At 42.2% G+C, this 22,325-nt stretch overlaps 1 protein-coding gene across 1 annotated transcript; it reads right to left on the bottom strand.

Moving 5' to 3' along the window:
• Positions 1-2,399: 2,399 nt before the first annotated feature.
• Positions 2,400-15,337, bottom strand: LOC144459696 (L-amino-acid oxidase-like). Its single transcript, XM_078164147.1, has 8 exons — positions 15,182-15,337; positions 14,342-14,393; positions 10,739-10,962; positions 7,156-7,268; positions 6,660-6,861; positions 6,447-6,515; positions 4,843-4,979; positions 2,400-4,702 (listed from the first exon to the last, which is right to left on the bottom strand). The coding sequence occupies exons 1-8, from the start codon at positions 15,236-15,238 to the stop codon at positions 3,913-3,915; spliced, it is 1,644 nt and encodes a 547-aa protein (XP_078020273.1). The 5' UTR covers positions 15,239-15,337; the 3' UTR covers positions 2,400-3,912.
• Between the last annotated feature and the right edge of the window lie 6,988 nt (positions 15,338-22,325).

Here is a 22,325-nt window from a genome sequence, read left to right as displayed (position 1 = left end):
GACCTAGGATGTTTTTTTTATACAGAAATAAGTCTTGTTTTTCTTTACCTAGCAGGAAGACCATTGTGCAATTTTCAATAATGTCCGTTATTGATTTTGGCGATATCATTTACATGCATGCTTCATCCTCCATCTTGAAACCTCTGGATGCAGTTTTTCATAGCGCCCTAAGCTTCATTACCGGGGATCAGTATCTCACGCATCGCTGCACTTTATATGAACAAGTGGGTCGGCCTTCTCTTGCCATTCGTAGAGAATTACATTGTCTTTTATTCATTTACAAAGCTCTGTGTGGAAAGCTTCCCCATATTTAAGTTCACTTTTAATACCCAGTATCTCTGGACATCATACACGCTCACAGACTCATATAAGACTTCACATTCCACGTACGAACAGTGAGTTAGGAAAGACTGCCTTCAGTTTTTATGCCCCTGACAAATGGAACAAGCTCCAGGCTGCACTGAAGCTGGAGAGACTTGTTTCCATTGAGACTTTCAAGGTTTTACTTGATGATACACTGCTTAGCGATCAGTCCTGCTCTTGCTAGTCCTAGTACCATTATGTTGTATTGCATGTATTTTTATATATTGTATTTAACTCTGTTAACTCTGGAATTGTGTATTTTTGTGGTGCATACAGGGCGTCCTTGAAAAAGGGAGCTCGCTCTCAATGGACCTCCCTGTTAAAATAAAGGTTAAATGAATTGAAAATGTTTATCCAAACTCATTGTTTGATCTTGGCCCGTGTACCGTCCTTCCAAAGCCGTGTTCAGGTTGTCTGATAACAGAATTAACAAGTTAAATCAATGAATTTTATTTCATGAAAATAAACTATGTCATTATTTGGGTAATCGGTAATTCATATAGCACTTTAAACTGTACTGTATGTAAAGCCCTTTATCTGATCTTTATCTGAAGGACTATAATGCACTAAGACAGTTTTCAGGAAGTTGCAATAGCACAAGGTCTGCTCATCTTGTATTTAAGTGTTTTAAATGTGAGTCCATGTATTTGTCTTTCATGTACAGTACTATGCGTTCCTGTGTTGTAATATGCCTTTTTAACCTGACTACACTAAGACAAACTCCAATCAACCTTGTGTTGACATGGCAAATAAAAGTATTCTATTCTATTTCTATTCTATTCTATATATGACTTGAGCCAGTTCTCAATTGCCAACAACAATTCTCTCTCTCTCTCTCACACACACACACACACACACACACACACACACAATAAAAAATGCATTGTCATGTTTATCCTGATGTCAAACTGTGGAGCTGGGATCTCATTATTTTGACTTTCTGTGACTGTTCTGTTTGTCATCCTAATAATTTGTTAAGTTCGTTGGTGGGAATGTTTTTCGTTTTGGTACAGCTTACAGCTGTTTGTTTGTCTGTGTGTCCTTGCTGTACACACCCACACTGAAAACAAACACATCGGCCACTCAGCTCGGTGACTTCACTGGACTTAACTGGTTTTTGATCCAGAGTGTTTTCATAAAGCAAACAGTGACAAGCAGCACTCAAAGTAAGAACTATGAGCCATTCAATTTGATGTGAAAAACAGGAAAAGCTCAGTAATGCATTGCAAGTTTGTTTATAGCATGTAACTCTTCCGCTATTACACAAAATAAATGTATCTCATTAAACAAGAAAACATTTCTTGTCATGATATGAGCCGATATTTTGTAAGAAGAAGCCAAGTTTGTTTATATCGCACTTTACACACAAACATGGTTCATCTAAAATGCTTTTTAAAAAACAGAAACAAAGGATGAAAACAAACACAAATTTGAGTGATAACAGCGATAAATGTGACGAGTTCACTGTCATCATATAAAGTCTGCAAGGACAAAGACTGCAAGCCGCTGACAGACAGGCCTCGAGATTACACTCATTCTAACAGCTGCCGTCACTGTGTCGCTGCAGATAACAAGATATAAACCTCATGTTCAGGGTTGTTTTGTGAGTGAACAAAATAAATGTCTGTCCAACACACAGACTGCAGACAGTGAATGACGGCTGAGCTGTGACTGAATAAACTGTGTCGGCCTGTTAGTGACATCAGAAATACTTCTTTAGTTGTTTCTCTCGGCCACTTTTCGAGCACATATATCTGGCATTACACTGCGCAAACTATGGAGTAGGCTGCAATAACACACTGCATGTTGATGGACCTCTCTGCATCAAGTTTGCATGTTCTGTTTTGTAGAAATGGTTTATTGTCTGTACAATAACTTATGAAGGTCAGGTCTGAAAACACCAAAGCTGTATTTAATCTCACAGATAGAAACGACCACGATGTAAACATCAAGGTTGGAGGAAGATTTGTGGTGCACATACTGTAGATTGTTATCAGACACAGTCACTGCAAACGCTTGCATAAATGATGGATTCCTTTGATTGGTTGAATGATTTTATATATGGATTATCAGATACAGAAACAAATCCAAAGGATAACATGGTTATGGGAAACAATTTATTTCCAACATAGTCCCCAGATGTTAGAGGGGAGAAAACTCAAAGGAGCACACAGCATTCAACATTAAAACTAAATCTGAAATCCTTAAAATCCAAAAACCCATCACCAACAAACTAACAAAAAACTCCCACATCCAAAAACAAGGTTAGCCAAGATAACAATGTAGTTATAAATGTGATTATACTTTTGCAGAGTAAAATCAAACCATTTTCTCACTGCCAATAATCCACCAGTTTCATGCGAATTAGAGCAACGTATCCTTATACAAAGATTTGTATGATATAAAAATGCACATACAACAGGTTATATGATAGCTTACAAATTAGCACCCCACACAAAGCATCATCATTTCATGTACTTAACGTAAAGTTATGTAGTAAACATAAAGTTCTGCAGGTTAGGTTTAGGAAAAGAAACATGGTGGGCATATTTTTGTTCTTAACGTAAAGTTAGGTAGGTTTGGTTTAGGAACTTGATGCTACATAGGTTACACTTAGGAAAGTACAGTTTTACAGGTTAGGTTTGGGGAGGGAAAGTTACATAGGTTAGTTTTATAAAAGTAAAGCTGTGTAGGTTTGCTTTAGGAAAACAAACGGTTGGGTGTCATCACATTACATACTTTACGTAAAGTTACGTGGGATAGGTTTAGGCAGGTAACGTTATCAAAGGTTATGTTCAGCAAAATAAAGCTACACAGGTTACTTTTGCAAAAATAAAGATATGTAGGTTTGGTTGGGAAATTGGGTGTCATCATGTTAGGTAACTACTTAACGTGAAGTTTAGGGAAGTGATGTTACATAGGTTACCTTTAGCAAAGTAAAATTAGATAGGATTGGTTTAATTAAAGTTACGTAGGTTAGGAAGGTTAAGGTATGTCTTTTACATTTACGAAGCTTAACTAAAGTAGGTTTTAGGTACAGGACAGTAAAGTTACACAGGTTATGTTTAGGAGGGTTAGGGTTAGACAAACATGGTGACGAGGTTCCCAAAGATAAATCAAAGTTCACTTGTTTTCATACGGTTCCAAACCCCGGCCTCTTGGGGAAAAGTCCTATGTTTGTTTGACCAATCCACCACCCAAACCTGCCTCCTTTAATGGACTTTCACTCTTTATATTACTTACTTCTTTATACTCATCAGCGCATTGATCATGGAGTCGCAGCCTTCCTGATTATGTGAGATATATATGAGTTCTGCTGTATTAGTTTTGGTAGGGATACATAGGATCAGTGCAGGAGAGCAGCCTGATAAGAACTGCATGTCAGAAAGAGAATCACTATGAATCTCAATCCTGAAGCAAGCAAAACAACCGACCAAGCAAAAGTGTCGTAATTTTTCACCTCTTTCCTCTCTGAGCTCTGCTAGCTTTTGATGCAACCATTTTATTAGTACTGTAGTACTACCTGCCCTTGAAAGCAGACTGAAGACCCTACAGTTCGTCACGATGTTGAGTTCCAGCTGACTCTTTGTTAATGTTGACTGCAGCTCTGATGGCAGATTTCATAGCCGTCTCAATCCAGGCGTGAGGGAAGGCCGTGTGTTCACCAGCAAAGTGCACCCTGCCTTCATGTCTGAACAGCTCCCTGGGGAACTCTAAATGTTGGTAAGGTGTGAAGATGGCGAAGGCGCCCAGGCTGTAAGGATCATCGCTCCACCTCTTCACCACCACCCCTGTGCACAGAGACTTGACGTGCTCGCCGTGGATCTTTGCCAAATCTCTCAGAGCCAGCTCTTTCAGGTCTTCATCACTGGCACCTAGGAAGAGGAGGGAGTCATCAGACCAGGTGTAGGAGGCCAGGAGGACACCGATGGTATCGTTGGTCGGGAAACTGTGGCTGGGGTAGTAGATAAAACGGGACGGCCCGTCAGTGATGCTCTTTCCTCCTCGGATGCCGTTATCTTCCCAAAACTTCCTGCTGAAGGTGAGGACGATTTTAGTGGAGCTGTCGTAGTGGACCGACCTCAGTGCCAACCTTTTTGGGATGGAGAGAGGTGGAACAAAGTCGATAAAGAGAGCTGCCTTGGCTGTGGTTGTTACCAGGACGACGTCGGCAGGAAGGACAGTAATAGACTGTGGGCCTGTCCGGTACGTTACAGTCACACCTTCATCTGAGTGACTGATGTGGTTCACCTCAGAGTTGAGGTGAATGTCGCAATCATTAAGGAGCTTAAGAAGAGCATTGGGGATAAGGTCCGTCCCCCCAGTCACTTCTGTGTACCTTAAAAACAAAGAGACAAATAGATACTCTCATTGAGATTCTGATGCAGAATGGGAACCTGTAGACATCAGGTTCATGTATTCAGTCATTTATTTATATCCCCATGTGTGATGTTGACAGTGTGCGATGTAGGGCCTTACTCAGTGTTGTCGTTGATGTTAGACTGCTCATAGATCATCTCAGTCAGTGCTGTGTACATAAGGCTCTGCTCGTTAAGCAGGTCTCCGATCATCCTCACCGCCTCTGAACTCAGAGTACTTTGTTCCTTCAGAAAATCCTGTTAAATAAACAAAGTCCATGTCATACCCTCAGGTGTGTGTTACATCTTGTGGATACGTGTTAATGTCTGAGGGTGTGCACAACCAACACACCAAACAGACACAGGTGATGCGGGGCAGACATCATGTGCAACTGAACACGCAGATAAAGGCAAGTATATATTTGACCATATGGAGGTGGTTCCTTGTTTTCTCTGTAAAGATCACTCAACCAATCCCAGATATTTGACAGACTGTACAATATTTTGATTTACAGTTAAGTGAGGACAATATATGGACATTTGAAATAACAGGACATGGGACACTTTTCTGGGTTCTCTTATCTGAAGTTTGTCCAACACTTTTTCTTAATTCAGTGATTTTTACTTTTAGCGGTCACATTGCATGATTCTGCAAAACAAAGGACTCAGGTGATCTTGGGGTATTTTTCAACCTGGACCATATTTTCCAATGTTTTTGAGTCTATGGGAACAACAGTTTTAAAACTGGTTTGGTATTGAGAGAGAGCACTGCAGCCAGGCTGCAATGTAACCACTCAGGTCATGTTTAAACAGTTTGTCTTTGACACACTCAGATTGTTATTGTATGTCTGACAACATTATGAAAGGATCCCTACAGAGGTCGATGTCTTTGTTAACATTCTACCTCCTCCCCCTGGGCACAATCCTCCATCACCATGGGGTCCATTTTCACTGCTACGCCGACGACACACAGGTCTACATCTCCTCCAAACCCACCACTGCCATCCCTCCACCTCCCTCACCACCTGTCTTGAAGACATCCGGAGCTGGATGAGCAGGAACTTCCTGAAGCTAAACAGCAATAAAACAGAGGCCCTGCTCATCGGCTCCAAATCCACCCTCACCACGTCACAACACACCCCAGCTCCACCCTTCATCATCAACAGATTCCCTGTACCCTTCTCCTCCCAAGTCAAGAGCCTCGGCGTCATTCTGGACAGCACCCTCTCATTTGCACCTCATATTCAAAACATCACCCAGACTGCATTCTTCCACCTCCGCAACATCTCCAGACTCCGCCCATCACTGTCCCAATCCAGCACTGAAATCCTGGTTCACTCATTTGTCACATCCCGCATCGACTACTGCAACGCCCTCCTCACCGGCCTCCCACCAAACTCATCCACAGGCTGCAAATCATTCAGAACTCGGTCGCCCGGATCACCACCTGCACCAAATCATCTGACCACATCAGCCCTGTTCTCATCCACCTTCACTGGCTCCCTGTACAATACTGCATCCACTACAAAGACTCTAACTGGACACTGTGCACTACACTTGTTCTTATGTTGATGTTTTGCTTTAACAATGTCTTTTATCCTCTACGCTCTGTAAGGTGACCTTGGGTGATGTGAAAGGCGTCTCCAAATAAAATGTATTATTATTATTATTATTATTATTATTATTATCAGTTTTTACATTTCGTGACATCACATTGTGTTTTACCTGTACAGAATAACGGTCGTATTTTATCAGTGCAGCCCAGCAGCCATAAGCCTCCACATCATCGCTTACCTACAAAGAAAGGAAAAGTCACTTCCATGGAGCAGATGGTGTCATAACAAGTATTTAAAACTGAGCTCTGATGAACCACCAATGTGTAACTTGACTGTATGGCCAAGCTGGACGCAAAAAGCAAACCAGTGGAATCTAACGTACCTTCTTCAAAGCAAACTGTAGCAGTTCGTGAGCTGACTTTCCTTTCTCACTGGGCCACACATCATAATTTAGATCTTCAGGGTGATTTTGCACTGTGCTCGTCTTCTTCAGAATCCCATTGACATAGTAAAAGGTGTTCTCGTCAACCATCCTGAATTTATTGAGCTTGAGCCCCAGCTTTTTAATAAGCCAGTGGAGGATGCTGTGGACAGAGGAGGTGATGGTGGCAGAGTTACATTAAGTAAAGTGTCATGACCAGCATTCACTGGTGACACACGTGACATTCAAACACAATTATTTGAGATTTGAGTTAAGTCATAAAGAACAGTAGTGGTGGTAGCAGTGTGGTAATAGTTTGCAGGCCTGAAATGTATCAGCACCATAAAAAGCTTCATTAACATTCCTTCTACACAGTCATGTCAGTCTGTGACAGCAGAGGGCTGCATGCACGTATTTATATGTAAATGCTCGACTGAAAAAAATCCCATAAACTCACTAGTGATGTTGTGGGATCCTCATGGCTCCCAGTTCAACATACCAGCCCTCTTCTTCATTCCTGTGGGTCATCACTCGTCCTCCAACACGACCACTAGCCTCTAATATGGTGACCTTGTCGGAGCAGATAGACACACAGATACATATGAAGAAGTCCAGTCATGTAATGTTTCAATGGCAGCAGGTGTGTTACCACTGTTGGTGTTCCTACAACTACTATTAACTACTATGTTTTGCTTTTTCGACTGCTGCTGGTCGTACAACAGCTATTGCTGCTACAACTGGTGCTATTGTTACTTCAACTACTAATTGTAGTTGTAATGCACTGTATACATACGTCTACTATTACTGTTATTAGAGTTTTGGCTGTGTTTGCAGACACCGAACCCATGCGCCCATGATGGAATATCCTTTACACAATCAAGTCAATTTTTAATGCCTGAGGGGGCAAAGATCACGGGCATTCAGTGTTGGTTTTGAGCCTTGCCCCTAACATGAGGAGATTTCTCCATGTTCTCTGAATCTTTTGATGATCTTAAGGATTGTAGATGATAAATAATAATAATAATAAATTTTATTTATATAGCGCTTTTACAGCTCTCAAAGACGCTTTACATTTAAAACAAAGAAAAGAAGTACAAACCAAAAAAAGGGGGAATACATGAGAAGCAGAGAACGAAAAGCTAATGTTTAAAGGTTAAAAGCGGATTTGAAAAGGTGGATTTTGAGGAGTGATTTGAAGGTGGATGGATCTGGACAGTCACAGATGTGTATAGGGAGGGTGTTCCAGAGGGAGGGGGCGGCTATGGAGAAGGCTCTGTCGCCCCAGGTTCGGTGCTTGGTCCTGTGTGGAGGTGAGAGGAGGTTTTTGGCTGAGGCGGCTGATGTGATGTTCAAATGAGAGGTTATTGTCGAAGATGATACCAAGGTTGCGGATGAATGGGGAGGGAGAGAGGGTGGTGTTGTCGATGCTGAGGGTAAAGTTTTGTGTTGATGTAGAGAGGGATTTTGGGCTGATGAGTATTATTTCGGGGGAGGGGGGGGGGGGTAAATGGTTTTGATCTTTAACTGAAAAAATGCCAGGAAGGAGTTGCATGTGTCAGTTGTGATGGAGGAGAGGGTGTTGTCGCAGGGTTTGAGGAGTTTATTGACAGTGGAAAAGAGAGTCTTGGGGTTTTTGGAGCCAGAGTGAATGAGTTGTAAGTAGTAGTTGGACCGGGCGGTAGTGAGGGCGTCTTTGTAGTTTAAAGGTGGTCAGTATAGGCATGGAGATGGACTGTGAGACTGGTTTTCTTGTAAAGTCTTTCAAGCTGGCGCTTACGGGTTTTCATGTGATGGACTTCAGGAGTGTACCAGGGAGATGAGTGAGTAAATGAGACAGTTTGGGTCTTTAAAGGAGCCAGTTTTTTGAGGCAGAGGGACAGTGTGTTGTTGTAGTGGGTGACCAGGTCAGAGGGGTTTGGGGTCAGCGGGTTGATGAATGTGGACAGAGTATTTGCCAGTGAGTCAGAGAAAGCAGAGGGGCAGATGGACTTGATATTTCTGAAGGATATGTTGCGTGTGAGTTTTGGGGGAGGGAGTTGGGTCTTGAAGTCCACAGTGATTGCCAGGTGATCCGAGATGTGGAGGTTGGTACTGGAGAGTTGGTGGAGGGTGAGACCGGTGGAGCAGACTAGGTCCAGGGTGTGGCCGCGACAGTGGGTGGGGAAGTTGACATGCTGGGTGAAATGAAGACAGTGGAGCAGTTCCAGGAGGTCTATTGCACTTTTGCAGTTTGGATCATCAGTGCGGATATTGAAGTCCCCAAACAGGAGAATTGAGGGGGATACGGCAGATAGCTGTGTGAGGAATGTAGATGACAGCAACACCACCACCCCGTCCGTCTGGGCGGGGTTTGTCAGTGTAGGTGTAGTCAGTGGGTGTGGTCTGGTTTAAGGAGAAGTAATCCAGGGGTTTGTGCCAGGTTTCGGTGAGGCAGAGGAAGTCCAGTTTATTGTCAGTGATGAATTCATGTAGGATGGCACTTTTGTTGGTCAGTGAGCGGGTGTTGAGTAGAGCCAGTTTCAGGTGTTGTTGGGTTTGAGTAGTACAGGGGGTGGCAGGAGTGCAGAAGATGGGGCACAAGTTTTTGTTATTCACAGTCTTAGTGTGGTAAGGGCGGGGTGGTCTGTGCTTTATGGGGAATGTCTCAGGTGGGAGGGTTAATGATAGATATGGTCAGACAGGGGCGCTGGTGAGCGGAGCGTCTGAGGACGGCTTCCTTCAGGAATTTGCGACGTGAGGCAGAGGTAGTTGTGCTGGAGGAGAGCTGGCGATCTGGGACCACAGCAGAGCCACTCTGGGCACCGATGGGAGCTGGCGGGGAGGAGGGCTCCACGTCACCCATGGGTGCTGGGCCGTCAGGGCGGTGAGCCGCGGGGACACTGGCAGCTGCCAGTGTGGAGCCAGCCGCAATGATCCCAGAGGCAGGGCAGCTGGAGCGGGGAGACGGCTCACCAGCAGCTGCCGTCGGAGCGGGAAGCCGCGGGGACGCCATCAGCCGCAGGTGTAGGACCAGCTACCCCAGACGTGGAGCCACCTGAGCCTGAGGGCGAAGCACCAATAGCCACAGGCAGAGAGGGGCCAGCGGCCTTTCATGAGCCAGGCATTGCACGACCACCAGCAGCCGTGTGCAGAGAGCTAGTGGCGGGGCTAGCATGTTGGCTAGCTTGAGCTATGCTAACTGGGTGGAGATCTGGGTTGTCTGCTAGTGCCTCAAAGCGGTTGGAGAGGCTCAGGTGAGGAGGAGAGGCAGTTGCATCGTGGAGTCTCTTTCTGTCGCGGATCGCAACTTCAGCCCAGGATGTCTGGAGGCTGGGTGTGGAGGAGGAGGAAGGCCGCGGACATGTGGAGGTATCCCTTGGGACGGTGTCCTGGAGGGCCGCTTTGAGGGAGACAATGTGCAAGGACTGTTCGTGAGCCAGGTCCAAGCAGGAGGTCAGCATGGCCTGCTTATCTTGCAGTGCCTGAGAGAGTCGGCGGAAGACTTCCTTAAGGTCTGTAATCTGTTTGTTTGCTTTTGTGAGCATTGTGTTGTCACAGGCCATGGATGTAGCACGTTGGCTAGCTTGAGCTATGCTAACAGCTAGGTGCAAGGGTAGGAGGTGCCGGTAGTCAAGGCGGTGGGTAGATGCAAAACTAGGACAACAGTCAGTGGAGCCAGCAGGGTTGTGATGAGGTGGTAAGGGTGTATAGATACCGCTGTGGGGAGAATAGCTTCTTGGATCAGCAACATATCAGGCGTGAAGAGCAAGCTGCTTGTGCTGCTGTGCTAGATGGTAAAATCTATGAATTCCTCGCAATTCAGCGTTGAGAAAGGGTGTTTCCAAACTGCTGGGCCGTTTGCCCACACCACATTTTTTTTTTTTTTTTTTTTACAAAAAGACCATGTTTGCTTTTGAACAGTGGAGCTAATTAGAGACCCTGCAGCTCATTGCTTTCCCCAGGATTTCCTAGCAGGTTAATCTGCTGCCCCACTTCCAAAATTCTTTGATAGCAAAGAAATATCATGTATCATGTATATCACATGAGCCTGCTGCATGTACCTTGTGTCCTGCATCCTGCAGCAGCATGGCAGCCGTCAGTCCAGCCATGCCAGCTCCAACAATGACAACGTGCTGAGATGTATTGGTTGGTGGAAGGCCGTTCTGAATGGTGTGCATAAGCACATCGTAGTCTGTATCATTCAGACATTCAGCCAGACTTTTCCCCAGGTTGGGATCATCAACAGAGCTGTCGTTCACTGTGACATGTGACACACTGACATCATCTGGAAACACACCAAGAGAAACACATTGCTTACAACAGAAAACTATCAAATCGTATTCAACCTTTATTGTTGTTTTACTGAGCATTTTATCACAGCACAGAGATGTTCATATTGTCAAATCATTTGAAGAATCTGTTTTGATAGTTTGCCTGCTCTTTTGCTCATAGATCTATATTTGACATGTTTTGCATTCTGATATTGTTTTGTTGAGCCTACAAAGACAAAGAAATGCCTGGGCATCATTTTATAATTTTGCCATATCTGAGTGTGTTCTTTTAGGCAGTACCCTTTGTTTCTGGTGCAGTGCAGAGTCACGTGTTACCTTTGTGGTAAGCATACCATTTGTATGTGTAAGGTGTGCCGCAGGGCTCTGTCTTGGGTCCTGTCCTTTTTACCATTTACATCAATGATATTCTTTCTTCTCTGAATGACTGTCATGCCCATTTGTATGCAGACGACACAATTCTGTATTGCATTGCTGACTCTGTACAGTTGGCCACCGAGAAACTGCAGCTCTGTTTTAATGTTCTCCAGGAGGCTCTTATTAGCCTGAAATTGGCCTTAAACTTAAAAAAGACCAAATTTATGCTATTCTCTCAATCTCGAAACCTGGATTGCAACAACACACTTTTATCAACCATAGATAGCTCACTCATAGAACGAGTCACTGAATATAAGTATCTTGGCCTCTGGCTTGATGAAAAATTAACTTTTAAGTTTCATATTAATGTTCTTGCCTCCACCCTGTGACTGAAGGTTGGCTTCCTGTACCGAAACAAATCTTACTTCCCATTAATCAGCAGGAAGAGAATTGTTGAGTCAGTCTTTTTATCAGTTTTGGACTACGGTGATATTATTTACAGACATGCAGCAACTACAACCCTCAAACCTCTGGATTCCATTCATCACTTTGCTCTTAGATTTATTACCGGGGATAGATATGACACCCATCATTGTATACTATCTAAAAACGCTGGTTGGTCCTCTCTTTCTGACAGACGCATGAAGCACTGGTATATGTTTATTTTCAAGGCCCTTACTGGTAAGCAGCCCCCATACTTTTCATCCCTACTAGAATGGCGCTCTGGATCTTACTCAACTCGATCCAGTGGTTTGATGTTTCTTAAGGACCCTTTTGTACATTCAGAGCTCGGTGAATCAGCTTTTTCTTTTGACGCTCCAAACTCTTGGAATATTCTCCAACACGCTTTGGGGCTGGAGAATATACCCTCTCTTGCTGATTTTAAATATATGGTGTCTGATTTTTGTAAATCGCCTTGTGATTGTTTTTCAATGTAATTGTCATTGAGCAACTGGTTGATTTCACATGGTCTCACGCCACACCTCCAATTTCACACTCAGTGCTGGAAGTGGTTCCACTCCTGTACGGTAGGTGGCGCCACCTTTCATAACTAGGTTCCTACTACCTACAATGACGAATGATGCCCTCCTGCTAGTAAGAAGAGGAAAAAAAAATATTTCAAATCTTGCATTTCTCACCTCCAGGTATGTTGGCATGTGTGTTGTGAAGTAGTCAGTCCTTAGCTTGTACTCTTTACAGTTAGTGTCTTATATGTGCTGTGAGAGCATGTAAAGACATTTGGAGCTTTGAAATGTCAAAAATGCTCAATTAGCAGCAAAGAGTTCTTTATGTTAGCAGCTAAATTAAAATAGCAGCCTATTGCTGCAGCAGCCATCCTGTCAAGCAGCTGGGCAGAGCAAGCAGTAGATAGGCCAGAAATTATAATATTTTAGTTAGATCTCAATCAAAATATATTCAACTATCTCAACCATGACTTTTGCTTTAAATCCAAAATGGGTCTTGTGTCTACAAAGTAATAGGCTATATGCCACATAGGCAAGTGAAGGCTCTGCAAGTCAGGGTGGCTTTGAATGAATGAATGTAGGTATTGCCCATCTCTAGAATGCTACCCCTAAACAACCACCTAAATCACATCTACCACATCCAAACTTTTCTGGGGGAGGACCAACAGACCCCCACTGTACCACCATTGTCTCTCTCTGTATGGTATTCCTATGTAAGGTATGAGGCTCTATCCATCTCCAGCAGGCACCCCAAAAATCCGTTATGATGTGGGGGATCAGGGTCACATCTACCAGATCAATTGACAAATGAAAATTGTATGTGACTGCTTAAACAATGAAACTGTGTCAGCCCCGCTGAATCTCATGCCAAGGTTTTTTGAAAAGTTGGCAGCCTTGACTTGGTGACACTGTTTGACTTGACTTTAAAATCTCAGAATAATTTACTAACAGATCAACCGTCTAAAGGTCTGAGAGCAACCTCTATCTCTGGCCTCAAATATTTACCTGCAGCTGTGTACTCAGAGCTGGCTATACCCCCTCGTCAGTGCTCCAGCTACACCTGCAGCATAGTCTCAAACCGACTGTGTCATGTCCCTCGGCTAAAGGAAAGAATTTAATGCACCAGTAACAACAAAAAAAAGACCAAGGTAAACTGATATATATCTTTTAAATGAAATCTTGTCTGAATAGGCCAAAAATTAAACCACAGTCAAGTGGTGGGCTTATTTCTAATAGAACTTAACTATCTTAAAATGATAAATAGAACTGTTCAATTTTAATTAAATTATGCTTCATTTAACACTATGATCTGAACCTTGGTACAGTAGTAGTAGTAATAGTAATAGCTTACTGTCCTTTGAAAGCTCAGTTTTTATGCTAGTGCAAAGCCAGTGGTACAATTACCACCTGTAAGCCACTAACTCATTGCTGTATCCTGTACGCTCTGGTTGGCTGGCTCTCTTTACAGTTTTGTAGACTTTCATCAACACGTCCTCACTGTGACCTCGTCACATGACCACGTTTGGTCATCAACATATGACGTCCAAGGTACCCTGGGTGTGTTGGTTGTTGACGTTCTGGGATGCCGTGTCAACTTCAGCCTGTTACATGCATTGTCTGTTTTCAAAATACACTTCTGTTTTCACAGGAAATGTACAGTTTGATATAGTCTCTTTCAAAATAAAAGCACGTGGTTACGTTTAGCCAACACACACACGTGGTTACGTTTAGCCAACACACACACACGTGGTTACGTTTAGCCAACACACACACATGGTTACATTTAGCCAACACACACACACACACACACACATGGTTACGTTTAGCCAACACACACACGTGGTTACATTTAGCCAACACACACACGTAGCTGTGCTGCTAATTTATGATACAGATTAAGAAATGAATAATTAAATATGTCTAATTGCAGAAAATTGTGTCATTTCTTTTTTTTCTGGGGAAGAGCGCCCAAGCCCTAGTTGCACTCCCCCAGAACTTTGCGTTCAATGACACCCTTGCTACCCCTTTGGCAGAGATGGACAGTAGGAAGTACCTGGGACCTCTGTGATGTCGTCTTTCTCTGGGCTCAACTGGACCATCTGTGCCTGAGAGAAGAAAAGAAAAACAACTCAGACTCCAGTGTGCATCGTGTTGCATCTGTGAGAGTTAGAGATTTTTAAAGAATACTTGATGTGGGGCACAACCTGTCATACCTTATTTGGGGATGGCAGGATGACGTTAGGCCTGTACTACAAAGCAAGTTCAGCATACCCAGGATAATCTCTGGTCATCTGGCTTTACTATCTCTAACACTGGCCATCGAGATAACCGGTATCACAAGCTGGTTATCAGCTATCTCAGTCAGCTCTGGGTTTCCTATCCAACTACGAGGGCATCGATGTGAAAGGGGTGGGTTGATATTTATGTGCTACATCATCAGAGCCACAAATGATGCTCTTCATATGATATGTATGTTCATCAAATCAGTGCACAGCAACATGCTGAGAGCTTGGGAAGATGCATCATTTGCACAACAAATGTGGCATTAGGGGGAGGATGGAGAATACATTTCATAATTGAATACATGCAATGACTAAACTGATTTGATGTTTTGAAGGCCCAGTGAATATTAGGTTAAAAAATGATAATATCTATCTGTATATGGAGACGATCATGTTGCTCAGGATGAATAAACTTTTATCTCTTTTATCTTATTAACAAATACAGCTAAACAAGCAGTAAACACTCACCTTATTAACACAATATACATTTCTAAAATGTAAAAATGACAGAATAACAAAAAGAAGTTGTGTTGAATCATAGTGTTGCGTCAGTGTCTTAGTTTGTAAAATGATTTCATGTTTTAAATCAGTCACTGTGATGTGAGACTCACCAGAGTTGAGGCCGCACAAATCAAAGTGAGACAGACGGGTAAGTCGAGTCGCGCCATCTTTGCTCTGTCTTCCTTCGTCTGTGTGAAGACTGTTACTGAATGTTCCTCTAATGTGCCGTCGGCTTATTTAAAGCCTCCTGGTTCAGTTCCACAAACCTGTGCCTCAGCTCCCACCCACAGCCCCCATGAGGTGTGGGGGTGGCAGGTGCTGTCCAAATGGGACAAACAACACAGATATTTTTCTTTTTCAGCCTGTAAACTGCACCAAACCTACTGACACTGCAACCCATCACTTTACTGTTTCTTCTGTAATTTCTTCTATTCCTATGTTTTCCTATGTCCAACTTCTGTGGAACTTCTCGGGACAAAGAAAAGGGTACGCGCACATGTCTTAATGAATATTACATACATAAATTCCATTGATTAAAACTGTATCAATACGAGGAACAACTGAAGTGAACACATTTGAAAGTGAATTGAGCCCAGTGACACTGCCGTCTAGATTTTGTCTGCAACCAGTTCAGTGATCATACATGAAGCACTGGTGAGTTCTGTGTGGACACTGCAAAACACATCTATATAGAGAATTACACACTACATTAAGAGGCCTAAGACAAGTGCCACATGTGTTTTGATAAACACTGTCAGCATAATCAATAACAGGCAACGTTCATCAAGAAACGTCCGTCAGGTCAGATCGCAGCACCGCCCACTCAGTACGATTACTTTAGGACTTGTTGCCAATTCATGTTTTCCCAAAGTAAACAATGACAAACTGAGCTGACATTAACAACTATGAGTCAGCATTTACTCCTCATGTCGATGAGAGACGGATATATGTGACCATTTATTTGCCCCTTACTGCAGGTTTTACATCTAACAGCAATCTTACAGGACCTCACAGCTGATCAGTGGATCTACAATGACCAGAATTTCAGAGCATGGCGAGCATTAAATGAGCCGTAAGAGTGACAAAGTCCACTTGGGGAAAAGGGAAAAGAGTTGGTGGACGGGTCAAACAAAAGCAGGACATTCAGTCAGGAGATTGCTGTTTGTGTGAAACCAAAAGTCAGTGTTTGTTCTTTTAACAACGTAACGTATGTCACATGAGATATGTTGCATAATGTTACTGTTACGACAGTCCAGAAGCACATTTAGATTAGTTCAGTTAAGCTCAGTTTCAGTAATAGATAAGGAATAGGAAATAACCTTGCCCCCGCCCAGCTAGGTTTCTCTTTCTTCTCACTTTGATTTACGTTATTATTTTCATGCCAAATATATTTGTATGTATATTTGTCTGTAACGCATGTTGCGTGTCTAAATAGTGATGCTGTAGTTCTGTCGGCGCTAGTGTAGTTGCAGCCTTTCTTTGATCTGCGCGCGAGCTCTTTGATGTGTGTATGCCTGCGTGAGTGTCTGGACACGTTGGAGTGAGTGAGAGAGTGGAGCCGTGTCTGTGGGTGAAAGCCGGTGTTGCCGTCCGTTGGTTGCTGAAGAAGACGTGAAGAGGATTTTCGGGACTGTTCCTGCCTGGTGTGCAGATCAATGCCGGCTGAGAGTCGCTAGCTAGCTAGAGCTAAGCTAGCTAGCCGGCTCCTTCGACGGACAGTCACACCCCCTCATCTTCAGTTTGACCTGCTCCCCCTCTACACCTGGGACTTTCATCTTTCCTGGACATCATCGCTGCACGAGCTCCAACCCCTGGGCATCTGGTACCATAGCATAGGATTAGCATAGGGACTTAGCATAGTTAGCTTAGGCCATTTAGTATAGGGTTTAGTTAGGATAATATTGTGTATTGTATTTCATGTGTGTCTATTCATCTAGCTTCTATTAAAGGTACAGTTTGTTATTCTTTATCCCTGTGTCCCTCCCCCAGTTATTTAGTAGAGTGTCCATCTTACAAAATTACATATAATATTATACACAGAGGTATGCTGGTGACTTTACATCGCCGTTTGTAGGTCATAATATTTAGTGAGTCAAAGTAAGTATACAGTCCTTTCAGTTTAATTTAATTTCGTCATTGTAGCGTGAGCTGTAACAGTTACGTTAGTAATAAACATTCTTATTTTACCCCAAACCATAATCTTTATCTTAACCTAACCACGTAGCTTTGGGGCAACTGCAACCATTTCACAACATTAATCAAACGATTAAAGCTGTGACAACAACAATCATATACGACCTATTCACCCCCATCACCACCGGTGCCCACACCTCCGCTGCTGCACTGGCGAGGATCTGTGGTTTAAGCCACACACTGTTCATCTGCACACACTGCGATGACACACAGCTGGTTGAATATCTGCAAAGTTTCCCTGCTTCCCTTCACTGGTTCCTGTACAGCAGGGTCGGCCTTTGTTTCACTGTTCATTAAAAAGCAAATGCAGCAAGTGTATACATTCAGTAGGCTATATCTTCAGTAGCTAGCTAGCTAGCTAACCCTACACTTTTCAGGGTTTGATTTGGGTTTTGGAGCAGGGAAGAAACGTATATCTTTTTCCAACCTAACCTTAAGGTAACGAGCGTCATTAACACGCGACCTGTATAACTGAGCTTAGATGCACTTTAAAAGGAAAAATCAGTTGCTGTTGTAGGCCCGTTAATGACAAAGACATTGCTTTATGTTGGTTTTGGAATCTATAGTAAACTCACAGCTTCGGGTTTTCCTAGACTCACAAAAAATACTTCAACCTCAACAATCAGGCTTCAGACCAGGTCATAGCACTGCCACAGCCTCAACACTTGTTGTCAACAGCATCTTAAACGGTCCTGATAATCACCAGCACTGTGCAGCCCTTTTCGTTGACCTGTCTAAGGCATTTGATACTGTGGACCACATTATACTATTAAGGAAACTATCATCCATTGGCCTAGATAATTCCTCTGTCAACTGGTTCTCAAACTATCTCTCAGGAAGAACACAAGCTGTTGCAGATGGTACTAGATTAAACTCTCTCTCATTATGTTAAGGTGTTCCACAAGGGTCCATCCTAGGCCCACTTTTATTCACTCTGAATATCAACAACATCATACTCCCCTCACCACTTTGTGATGTCCTTTATTACGCAGATGACACAGTTTTCTACAGTATTGGCCCCACTTGTAAATCAGCTGTTGCAAATCTGCAATCTGTTTTTAACTGTTTCCAATCGTGTCTTATCACCCACAAGCTTGTCCTGAACTCTGGCAAGACTAAATGTATGTGTTTTCAAGGTCCAAAATGAATGACCTCTTTCTTGGCATCTGAACTCTGCATGGTGAGTTAATTGAAACTGTGGAGTCTTCCAGATATTTGGGGATTTGGCTGGATACTAAGCTCTCTTTTCGAACCCATGTGGATCACCTCACAAAAAACTTATGACCTAGGATGGTTTTTTTTATACAGAAATAAGTCTTGTTTTTCTTTACCTAGCAGGAAGACCATTGTGCAATTTTCAATAATGTCCGTTATTGATTTTGGCGATATCATTTACATGCATGCTTCATCCTCCATCTTGAAACCTCTGGATGCAGTTTTTCATAGCGCCCTAAGCTTCATTACCGGGGATCAGTATCTCACGCATCGCTGCACTTTATATGAACAAGTGGGTCGGCCTTCTCTTGCCATTCGTAGAGTATTACATTGTCTTTTATTCATTTACAAAGCTCTGTGTGGAAAGCTTCCCCATATTTAAGTTCACTTTTAATACCCAGTATCTCTGGACATCATACACGCTCACAGACTCATATAAGACTTCACATTCCACGTACGAACAGTGAGTTAGGAAAGACTGCCTTCAGTTTTTATGCCCCTGACAAATGGAACAAGCTCCAGGCTGCACTGAAGCTGGAGAGACTTGTTTCCATTGAGACTTTCAAGGTTTTACTTGATGATACACTGCTTAGCGATCAGTCCAGCTCTTGCTAGTCCTAGTACCATTATGTTGTATTGCATGTATTTTTATATATTGTATTTAACTCTGTTAACTCTGGAATTGTGTATTTTTGTGGTGCATACAGGGCGTCCTTGAAAAAGAGAGCTCGCTCTCAATGGACCTCCCTGTTAAAATAAAGGTTAAATGAATTGAAAATGTTTATCCAAACTCATTGTTTGATCTTGGCCCGTGTACCGTCCTTCCAAAGCCGTGTTCAGGTTGTCTGATAACAGAATTAACAAGTTAAATCAATGAATTTTATTTCATGAAAATAAACTATGTCATTATTTGGGTAATCGGTAATTCATATAGCACTTTAAACTGTACTGTATGTAAAGCCCTTTATCTGATCTTTATCTGAAGGACTATAATGCACTAAGACAGTTTTCAGGAAGTTGCAATAGCACAAGGTCTGCTCATCTTGTATTTAAGTGTTTTAAATGTGAGTCCATGTATTTGTCTTTCATGTACAGTACTATGCGTTCCTGTGTTGTAATATGCCTTTTTAACCTGACTACACTAAGACAAACTCCAATCAACCTTGTGTTGACATGGCAAATAAAAGTATTCTATTCTATTTCTATTCTATTCTATATATGACTTGAGCCAGTTCTCAATTGCCAACAACAATTCTCTCTCTCTCTCTCACACACACACACACACACACACACACACACACACAATAAAAAATGCATTGTCATGTTTATCCTGATGTCAAACTGTGGAGCTGGGATCTCATTATTTTGACTTTCTGTGACTGTTCTGTTTGTCATCCTAATAATTTGTTAAGTTCGTTGGTGGGAATGTTTTTCGTTTTGGTACAGCTTACAGCTGTTTGTTTGTCTGTGTGTCCTTGCTGTACACACCCACACTGAAAACAAACACATCGGCCACTCAGCTCGGTGACTTCACTGGACTTAACTGGTTTTTGATCCAGAGTGTTTTCATAAAGCAAACAGTGACAAGCAGCACTCAAAGTAAGAACTATGAGCCATTCAATTTGATGTGAAAAACAGGAAAAGCTCAGTAATGCATTGCAAGTTTGTTTATAGCATGTAACTCTTCCGCTATTACACAAAATAAATGTATCTCATTAAACAAGAAAACATTTCTTGTCATGATATGAGCCGATATTTTGTAAGAAGAAGCCAAGTTTGTTTATATCGCACTTTACACACAAACATGGTTCATCTAAAATGCTTTTTAAAAAACAGAAACAAAGGATGAAAACAAACACAAATTTGAGTGATAACAGCGATAAATGTGACGAGTTCACTGTCATCATATAAAGTCTGCAAGGACAAAGACTGCAAGCCGCTGACAGACAGGCCTCGAGATTACACTCATTCTAACAGCTGCCGTCACTGTGTCGCTGCAGATAACAAGATATAAACCTCATGTTCAGGGTTGTTTTGTGAGTGAACAAAATAAATGTCTGTCCAACACACAGACTGCAGACAGTGAATGACGGCTGAGCTGTGACTGAATAAACTGTGTCGGCCTGTTAGTGACATCAGAAATACTTCTTTAGTTGTTTCTCTCGGCCACTTTTCGAGCACATATATCTGGCATTACACTGCGCAAACTATGGAGTAGGCTGCAATAACACACTGCATGTTGATGGACCTCTCTGCATCAAGTTTGCATGTTCTGTTTTGTAGAAATGGTTTATTGTCTGTACAATAACTTATGAAGGTCAGGTCTGAAAACACCAAAGCTGTATTTAATCTCACAGATAGAAACGACCACGATGTAAACATCAAGGTTGGAGGAAGATTTGTGGTGCACATACTGTAGATTGTTATCAGACACAGTCACTGCAAACGCTTGCATAAATGATGGATTCCTTTGATTGGTTGAATGATTTTATATATGGATTATCAGATACAGAAACAAATCCAAAGGATAACATGGTTATGGGAAACAATTTATTTCCAACATGGTCCCCAGATGTTAGAGGGGAGAAAACTCAAAGGAGCACACAGCATTCAACATTAAAACTAAATCTGAAATCCTTAAAATCCAAAAACCCATCACCAACAAACTAACAAAAAACTCCCACATCCAAAAACAAGGTTAGCCAAGATAACAATGTAGTTATAAATGTGATTATACTTTTGCAGAGTAAAATCAAACCATTTTCTCACTGCCAATAATCCACCAGTTTCATGCGAATTAGAGCAACGTATCCTTATACAAAGATTTGTATGATATAAAAATGCACATACAACAGGTTATATGATAGCTTACAAATTAGCACCCCACACAAAGCATCATCATTTCATGTACTTAACGTAAAGTTATGTAGTAAACATCAAGTTCTGCAGGTTAGGTTTAGGAAAAGAAACATGGTGGGCATATTTTTGTTCTTAACGTAAAGTTAGGTAGGTTTGGTTTAGGAACTTGATGCTACATAGGTTACACTTAGGAAAGTACAGTTTTACAGGTTAGGTTTGGGGAGGGAAAGTTACATAGGTTAGTTTTATAAAAGTAAAGCTGTGTAGGTTTGCTTTAGGAAAACAAACGGTTGGGTGTCATCACATTACATACTTTACGTAAAGTTACGTGGGATAGGTTTAGGCAGGTAACGTTATCAAAGGTTATGTTCAGCAAAATAAAGCTACACAGGTTACTTTTGCAAAAATAAAGATATGTAGGTTTGGTTGGGAAATTGGGTGTCATCATGTTAGGTAGCTACTTAACGTGAAGTTTAGGGAAGTGATGTTACATAGGTTACCTTTAGCAAAGTAAAATTAGATAGGATTGGTTTAATTAAAGTTACGTAGGTTAGGAAGGTTAAGGTATGTCTTTTACATTTACGAAGCTTAACTAAAGTAGGTTTTAGGTATAGGACAGTAAAGTTACACAGGTTATGTTTAGGAGGGTTAGGGTTAGACAAACATGGTGACGAGGTTCCCAAAGATAAATCAAAGTTCACTTGTTTTCATACGGTTCCAAACCCCGGCCTCTTGGGGAAAAGTCCTATGTTTGTTTGACCAATCCACCACCCAAACCTGCCTCCTTTAATGGACTTTCACTCTTTATATTACTTACTTCTTTATACTCATCAGCGCATTGATCATGGAGTCGCAGCCTTCCTGATTATGTGAGATATATATGAGTTCTGCTGTATTAGTTTTGGTAGGGATACATAGGATCAGTGCAGGAGAGCAGCCTGATAAGAACTGCATGTCAGAAAGAGAATCACTATGAATCTCAATCCT

Source organism: Epinephelus lanceolatus, chromosome 22, assembly GCF_041903045.1.
Source record: "Epinephelus lanceolatus isolate andai-2023 chromosome 22, ASM4190304v1, whole genome shotgun sequence".
NCBI classification, from domain to species: domain Eukaryota; kingdom Metazoa; phylum Chordata; class Actinopteri; order Perciformes; family Serranidae; genus Epinephelus; species Epinephelus lanceolatus.
The sequence above is the reverse complement of the archived record's forward strand: the minus strand, read 5'-3'. Positions and strand labels throughout refer to the sequence as shown.